General features: G+C 41.2%; 1 protein-coding gene and 1 non-coding gene across 2 annotated transcripts; both read right to left on the reverse strand.

The window, feature by feature from the left end:
* Nucleotides 1–2,243: 2,243 nt before the first annotated feature.
* mrpl28 (mitochondrial ribosomal protein L28) lies at nucleotides 2,244–6,913 on the reverse strand. Its single transcript, XM_061828329.1, has 6 exons — nucleotides 6,758–6,913; nucleotides 5,928–6,219; nucleotides 5,703–5,855; nucleotides 5,005–5,139; nucleotides 4,835–4,921; nucleotides 2,244–3,349 (listed from the first exon to the last, which is right to left on the reverse strand). The coding sequence occupies exons 2-6, from the start codon at nucleotides 6,210–6,212 to the stop codon at nucleotides 3,254–3,256; spliced, it is 756 nt and encodes a 251-aa protein (XP_061684313.1). The 5' UTR covers nucleotides 6,213–6,219; nucleotides 6,758–6,913; the 3' UTR covers nucleotides 2,244–3,253.
* Nucleotides 6,914–7,987: 1,074 nt separating this feature from the next.
* On the reverse strand, nucleotides 7,988–8,074 carry trnastop-uca (transfer RNA opal suppressor (anticodon UCA)). Its single transcript has one exon. It is a non-coding gene; the product is annotated as a tRNA-Sec (tRNA).
* Nucleotides 8,075–8,828: the final 754 nt, after the last annotated feature.

Here is an 8,828-nt window from a genome sequence, read left to right on the forward strand (position 1 = left end):
TTCATCCTGAAAGCCTTGCAGGTCATGGCTTTAATGACACGGAAACTGCGCAGCATTTTGTGTGTATCGTGCATCATGCTTATTTTATTGACGTTTGTTGAGTCCATAAATTTGTCATGTGGCCAATTTCTGCTTACGACGGAAAGATTCCCGACTGTGGTGTCATCTCTTTTGAGTCAGGGGAGGTTTTGAGTTCCACTCTTGAAATGACCCGTTGTCAGCGCACAAAAGCAGACGTGCCGAACAATCCAATGTAAACAATGTGACGATGGGAAGAATAAAACTTGTCCAAATGTGTCTCAAGGAATCGTCAGCATACGTGTCATCATTGGGAAATGAGGTCCCTTGCAATTGTCAAGAAATTGAATACTGTATGTGTGATATGTAATTTTGGCTTTTGAGTCGTTGCTGCTGGCTGCTTTGTCGTGACCTATTGGGTCTTGGGTCAAATGTTTCATAATTCAATTTGGACTGGATTTTGTTTCATGCTCTCACATGGACCCATGTACACTGTGTGCTTTGATTTCTCGTTTAACCTTCGTGTTGTCGAGTTGGCATCACAGCAGAGGCTGCATCAATCTGCCTGCGGATCTTCAACTCCACTTTACCACAAAAGCCCCAAGATACTTGAACTTGTCCACTCGGGACAGAATGTCACCCCCGACCTGGAGAGCGCAGTCCACGCTTTTCAGACTTAAGGTCCGTGCCCTCAGATTTGGAAGTACATTACAGTGCTGATTCTCGTTCCATCCGCTTTGCACTTTGCAGCGAACCAACCACATCACAACTTGATGAAGTGAACAGAACCGCATCATGGGTGAAAAGCAGAGACGCAGTACTGACGACTCCTAATTGGATTCTCTGAACGCCTCCTCTATGCCAAGCGATAAGCCCAAAAACTAAAACTCAGCTCAAAAAGTAATGGTCTTGAGGCCAGAGTCGAGGGCAGGATAAGGCTGTTGGAGGAAAACCAAGACCTGAGCGTTGCGTTCTTGATTTTTGTCTTTTTGTGTCAGCCAACGCGTCCTTGGGTGGCTCCATCACACCCTGCGTGGGTGGAGACGAAACTAGCTTGACCTTCGCACGTACCGAAACTCACCCTGATGAGGACAAGCGCCTTAGAAAGCGGACAGAAGTGCAACAAGCGTTCAATGAAGCACTCACAGATGGTCACGACGTTAATGCGCTGATCAGGGGCCTGGTGGGCTCATTTTCCTCTTTAGCGTGGGAGGGAACTTTATTCTTGGCCGGCTTCTAACCGTCCGTCCACGCGCGCTCGCACGCACAAAGTCGCCGCAGGCGTGTGTGGACGTGTTCCGAGAACATGGAGCCATCTTGTCTTGGGTGAGTTGGAGTGCAGCTGAACGTCTTTAACGGCTACAGGAAACGTTTCAAGGGTGATGACGCCGATCACATCCTCTTTAAAAATAAAAAAAGCCTCAAATGTCACCTTATCATCTACTCATCATATATAATTTATTATATATAAATATACATGTAATTTAGATTATATAAATGTATTTATATTATATAATATGCAAATATATTTTGATTATATAAATCAAAGAATCTACAGAAACATCAAAAATGGAGATCTGCTTTTGCATCGGAACTCTTTTATAGATATATATATATATATACATACATCAATCAATTTTCTTAGCCGCTTATCCTCACAAGGGTCACAGGGAGTGCTGGAGCTTATATATATGAATACTGTATGAAAAAAAAATCTTGTACGTCCATTGATATTCAAATAGCATAATAAATACAATGTAGATAAAATGTTTTTTTGCAACTTGTTCGCACTTAAAAAGAATGTAAAAAAATAATTTTTCCTACTCAACATTTGCTGAACAAATCTTTTTTTTGCCTTTACCACACTTCCGGCAGCTTCCTCACCTTTTCACGGATGGCAATCTGCAGCTCAGCATTTTTTTTCTCTCCCCGCCACTCCTAAATCCAATTTTTGCTCACAGCTCAAAGCAAAACAAAACAAACAAAAAAAATCAACCAAATGACACCTCTTAACTTGAAGTATTTTTACTAGGTAAATTAAGATACTACTGTAAAAAGATCATACCTAAGTATTTAATTGGTTTTTATTTTTGGAGTGCTACTTGGTGTAAAAAGGTTGAAAACCAGGAATTTTATTTCCATCCATTCATTTTGTGAGCTGCTGATTTAAAAAAAAAAAAAAAAAAAAAAAGCAACACTATGTGTGTCAAGAAGACGAGAGCAGGTGTACTACAGTGTGTTTATTTATAGCGGTCACATTTTCCACTCTCTGGGTTTCCAACACCCACGGGAGTCCCCACACTGAGCTCGGGACTCCCCGTCACATTATAATATTCGATTACAGGAAGCGCGATGCAAGGCAACCGTGAAAGAGAAAGCAGATGAACACCAGGAAGTTTAGTTTCAAATACAAGACCCCCAAAAAGAACTCCAAAGCTGCGTTGAAGCACGGCACTTATGCTCCGTTCCGATTTGTGGCTTGGGTGGTGGTTAACTTTGAAAAATAAATAAAATAGCAATCAGTGCTCGCAGCACAAAAGGAAATGTAAGGAAACGTTTTCACCTAGATTTGAAAGTTCATAAGAGACATTTTAAATCGTGGCTGGTGTGTGGTGACTCCCATTTAACACGAGCTTGAATGGGATTGGTTAGTCATGAACACAGCCACATCCTCGGTCACAAGAGGTGCCCACGAGGGCAAAACATTTTGACTTGCTCTAACCAAGTTGTAAAATAAGTCACATTTACAGCATTGAAAAAAAAAAAAAAGTTTTGAAATGATTTATCTTGGCCTCATTTTGTTATATCACAAAAAGGTGGCATTTGAGCATGGGTGTGTAGACTTTTTGTATTCAGCAGGCAGGACAGCCCAAAGCTCCAGAAAAATGAAAGAGCTGAAATTGTGGCTCTCGGCTAAGTGACAAGTTCGTTTTCTTTGTGCTTAAAACTGCTTTCATTTGTTCTGCTTTTTTAAACCGATAATTTCATTTGTACCTTATTTCACTTCCTGTTCAGGAAGGTGATCCCCCCCCCCATCCTTAAAAAGAAAAAAAAAAAAAAACTTATACAAGATGACAAATGACTCGCTGTTGTATTTACATCAGTGTTGGATGCTCTTCTGGCAAAGGCAGGAGGAGGAAGTGAGATCAAGAAGTGGCGGCTGGCGTTTCCTGCGTGTCGCACGCAGGTGCGACTTTTTCCAAGCGGAGGCTCGCCGGGCTTTTCTTGCACTTCTTCATTTGCTCTCTGTGACATGAGGCTCAGACAACTTCTGGATGTGCAGCTCCTCTATCAGCTTTTCCGCACACACCTTGAACAGCGGCTCGGGCTCCTGACACACACACACACAAGTAGAATACAACCGCTTCAAGTGTCTAACTGGCCTTCGTCCCTCATTGCTGCTAGTTTTGTTTCATTTCATTTCATTACTTTTATGTATACCAGAAACAGCACATTGTGCAACCTGAGGCTAAAAAAGATGGATATTACTGCAGCATTTTAAACAGTTCTGTCTCATACTATGTTTTTAGGGATCCTCTTGGCCACAAGGAGGAAATGGTTAAAATGATAGAAATGAGAATTTATAAGGTATATAGTTGTACATAAAGAAATCTACTTCTTTTATTTTTTAATGAAATGCTGTAATTGTTCATTGACTGTACATAATTAAAGCATCAATAAATATACAGTATTATAGACTGCCGCATACTTAACTTTTCCATTAATGATGCTCATTTATTTATAGGAAGAAACTAGGCATTTTTTTCAACAAATCATTTTGTGGTGGGGCAGATTTTTGTTCTTCCTCAGACTGCCACGGATATGCTAACAGCCTGAATTTAAAAGTTAAAATTTAGTTTGGAGTACGGCGTACAGGCGATACGCTTTCTGGATTAAACAAATCTCCAAAGACAATGAAGGTTTTTTTTTCTCTTTAACACATATCTATATTTAGCAAGGTAACAGACACACAAACAGTTTCCATACTCCTTGGCTTATTGATAACATAACCCCACGGACAAATCCAGAGACTTAAGACGCACCGTGAAGTCTCACAATGAATCTCTAAACATGGAGCTACTTTTTCGACAAGGTCAAGTAGATCAGAGAAAGAAGAAGTTTGCCGAGTTAAGAGACGAAGAAACGTGTTGAGAGCAAAACGAACAACTTCAACATTTTAGATTGTCTCGAAGCCGAGTAGCCATCCAGGCCTCAATGAAGTTTGACCTTTCACCCTGTTACCTAAGCCTCGTATCTGCTGCCCATAGAACACCTCAGCCAGGAATTGAGATGCGCCACTTTATGTATTCATGACTATAGCTTCTTTTTGTAATTATGCTGCACAATTACTCAGGTGGTTAAAATGCACGTTAGTGTCAGCATCGGATTCTCTAAAATGTTCCGAGTTTTATTCTCGTTGAAGACATGTCTTGTTTTAACATCGACCGCTGCCCCCCAGTGGCGCCCCTCAAACAATGCAAGCGACAACCACACATTGGATTGAATTCAAGTAGAATTCAAACTGAATTTTCAGTTACATTTATTTTGTTATTCTATTGCATGCACGGGATTGTGAATGTATTCAGAAATAAATTAAGCTTCTTTTTTTTAAGCAAACTGTTTGACACGGAAAAAAATTCACATTGTTACACCAAAATGGTTGTGTGAGGCGTTCAAATTTGAATATTATTTTAAATGCTCACTGTTGCTCTGACTAAAAATCCATACTGTAAGTAGTGTCTGATGAAAAGCAGACGTTTCTAGGTCCAACCCCCCCCCCCCAAGATGGGCAAGCGCGACGACGTGACTTTGTTACCTTGTGCTCCAGCTGCCTCTGCTTCTCCACGGCCTCTTCCAGGGTGAGACCCACCCACTCGGCCTCATCTTCGGGGATCTCAAATCGCTGCGTCACCCAGGGACAAAATACAAACACCCTTAGTTGGCCTGTCCGACAACTTCGTGAGCGCCACTGTCGCGAGATCGTACCTTGTATTTGCTGTACACCGCGTCCCTCTTCACGGGGTCCTCCGGATACAGCTGAGTGTCTCTGCGAGCCAGGCGCAGTAACATGGCCCGCTTCAGGTCCATGCCCAGTTTGGAATTCAGATCTTCTTTAGGTGTCTAACGCGTGGGACGCAAACAAGTCTGGTTCAAGGTTTTTCTTAAAACGATGTATATACCAGTAATTTCCGGCCTATAAGCCGCGACTTTTTCCACACGCTTTCAACCCTGCGGTTTATGCGGTGATGCGCCCAATTTGTACATTTTTTCTAACGGCTGCAAGGGGCCACTCGAGCAGGAAAGGTCAGAATGAGACCGGTGGAATATATGTGCCGAGGAAGGGACTTTTACCAGCCCTGTTAGCACTGCGCTAGCGTTAGCGTTGTGCTAGTGTGTTGTTTGTGTCTTGCTGGCATGTTTCAGTGATATATACTGGTAAGTTTTATTTTAACTGGTCCTGTAAGCGTTAGCGTTAAACTCTTTCTGTGTACCGTCTTTCTTTGTAAATATCTTGTGTTTCAATGTGGGCACTTGCGGCTTTTACACAACTGCGGCATATGTATGTACCAAATGGTATTTCCGTTATAAATAAATGACTTGTAATTTCTGTGCACAGTAAAAGTTCACAGCAAAAAAAAAAAAAAAAACATGGTGAGCGTCAGACTGACGGGCTTCTCTCTTACTTTGAGGATGTAGAAGTCAAAACCGAAGGCAGCGTCGATGAGATCCAGGGTGCGAGCCGTGACCATGATGGTGAACTTGTGGTCCAGGATCTCGCTGTAAAGTTCCCTCTTGAACAGCTGCGGTTTCCACGTCTTCAGCAGACGTGGGGACATCTACGAGGACGACGACGTTATCGTGACAGAACATGACAAAAATAAAATCAAAACCCCGGGGCGCACGCTCACTTTATCGTTGTTAGCGTATCTGTAGCCCGACACCCAACCCTCGCCCCCCCAAAGGCCGTTCTGGGACTCGGGAGGGTAGTAGATGGGGATCGGGACATCCTGCACTCGTTCCTTCTGGCCCGTTTTGGGGTTGCGCCGGTACTGGACCCCCAGGGGCCTCCAGTGGACTGCCGTGGGCTCCTTCTCCTCCAGAGACTTCAGGTAATGCTTGGGGAGGCGGGAGTAGATGCCTTCTTTCAGTTTGAGGGCATCCCACATTTTAGGAGCGTATTTAAAGAGAGGCATACTGGATCTAGAAAACATAAAAGAGAGAATTCACAGATTCCAATTTTAATCTTTAAGAACACTTTTGTTCTTGAAGTTTGGGCTCAAACTGCCATTAACTTAGGTAACATTTCAATTGCGACTTTTATTTAAAGTGATTATAAGGTGATACGTCCTTTAGAAAATTAAGAACCACTAGATGTTATCATTTAGAACGTAACCGCTCACCACAAAGTCAAACTTGATAGGAACATGGAAATAAAACCTTTTAACTATATAATATGCACTTAATTACGATTTGCATCCGCATTGTTACAAGCGTTTTTGTTATATTACTAATGTGCATTAGGGTTAGAATCATAATGTTACAAGACATGAGAAATTTGCTACTGGTAGTTGGAGCCACTGCAGTATGACAACAAAGTATTTATTTCGGACATTTAAAAAAAGAAATCAAGTGTGGAAATTGAAAAGTCACCGCAATGAAAACGCACCACTAGTATTATACGGTAACTAATAACATTCTATTTTACATCGCTATGAAAACTATTAAACGTCATTCTTACCTGGAAATGTTATAAAGGCGTTTTAAACTCGAAAAAACAAACGTTTAGCATGCAAGGACATGGTTTTCGCTAGTTTAGCAATTCCGCATTGCTCGACTAGCGTCCCACTAACAAGGATTTTCATTGGCGACCGGCACAGATTATTTTCTCTGGTGATTGGCTAATATTTTAAAGCTCTTTCATTAGCTATTGGACAAATAATTATAGTTTTTGATTGGTTGGAAGTAATAAAAATGTTCATTGGTGGAGAAGTTCTTCCGGGAAACCAATTACAGTTTTGTTTTTCACTATGCGGTTGCTCCAATGACGTAGAAGAAAAAAAACTAGACCTACGCACAGACCCCATTCACGTGGTAATTCGGCTTCATTTTCCGGTCAGGGCAAAACATTGCTTTGGGTACTATTTTACGTGCAGGTTGACATTCTTTGATATCCTTACAATTGTGCATTGTTGCTTTTTTTGGGGGGGGGGGGGGATGTCAATATGGTTAATTCTTGTTGCACTGTGAGCTGTCAAACCCTGCAGGCGGTCGCAAAGATGTACCTTTTCACCAGCAAGTGTGTTGCAGTTTAGCCTTCATTATTAATTATTATAATTATGAATATGGAATATATATCATGACAATATTATGAAGGTCCGTAGCTGCTATTACATGTGTATGTGTCAATGTATCTTTTAAACATTCCTGGGCATGCTGCAAATGTTTAGAATATGTCATGATTAGATCATGTCCCTAGGGATCCAAAACATCCCAAGTATATAGATTTATCGCATTGTTTTCCATAACAATGCTTTTTGCCACGACCGGAAGTCAGAGCCTGTTGACAATGGGGGAACCAATGTTGGATGCAGAGTGCGCAGTCGAGTTTTTATTCTACATTGGGTCATTGGGTTCCTCCTTTAATTCAGAAATAACCACATAATTTTATCCAATGACAAATTATAAGAAAATCTGTGACGACAACTCATCGTACTTCAAAATGAAAATTACAATGAAATACAGTATTATAATAATAATAAGAAGAATGCGGTTTATATTGTGCTTCGGGTCGCATGAAAGGCACTAAGTTTGAGTCTTTGTAATATTGTTCATTTTGAAGTCCGGGAACAAAGCTTTGAAGACCGGAAGTAGTCGACTGTATCGTTTGCCTGTCACGGTCAGCAGTGAACAAAGTATTAAAAACTTGAGGAAAAAAACTTTTTGGGTGAACACAGCCTTGTCATGGATTCGCCCGTAAGGTGGAATTGAACCACTCTGCCGCTAGGCAGCTACAGGTTTGAAGCCTGCACCCCGGACCACCGAGGATCATCCGGGCACTTACTAAACCGAAGGAGGAAGTTATATATAGAACGGAATCACACTATCAGTACTTAGTGACGGTTTTTATCATCTGTATCTACAAAACGGTTACGCTTGCAAGTATTTACGTGGGGGAATACCTTATGGCCTCCGATTTCGAGACACACTTATTTTAAAAATAAAACGACAAAAAGGAATGAAATCCGGAATGTTGGACTTTATGCAAAATAGCTGCATTATGATTGGCTGTGAGGAGAGAAGAGGCGGAAAAAGGTGATGTCATTCCAGGTAAACGATTTAATGTGGTGCGCTTGTTTCAAGCGCTTATTCAATAAATACTAAATGGTAACAGTAGCTTTTCATATGCATATAGTATTGCACTTACCACGCTTACATGTAGGCATGCAGTTCAGTATAATGCAAGAGGCTATTTGTATAGCATAATACTGTGGATACCAGATACAAATACAGCGTTGCAAAAAAAAAAAAAAAAACCGAAAAAAAAAATGAGGTTGTGTCGGCAAAGTTGTAGAAACTGCTGTTTTTCCATGTGAGATGGAGAAACAGAAGTATCTGATTCAAACACCAGACAGGTCTTTAAGAGTATATAGTATCGAGACTACATTCAGTTGATCATGCTCTGATCGTACTTCAACAACACTCAAAACCTAATGGGACAACTACGAAGCACCTTGCTACCTTGATGTTTTAAGCGCACCAGGGAAGGCCTCTGAAAAACATCAAGCTAGCAAGGTAATACAACAATCCAT

Source organism: Syngnathoides biaculeatus, chromosome 8 (genome assembly GCF_019802595.1).
Source record: "Syngnathoides biaculeatus isolate LvHL_M chromosome 8, ASM1980259v1, whole genome shotgun sequence".
NCBI lineage: Eukaryota > Metazoa > Chordata > Actinopteri > Syngnathiformes > Syngnathidae > Syngnathoides > Syngnathoides biaculeatus.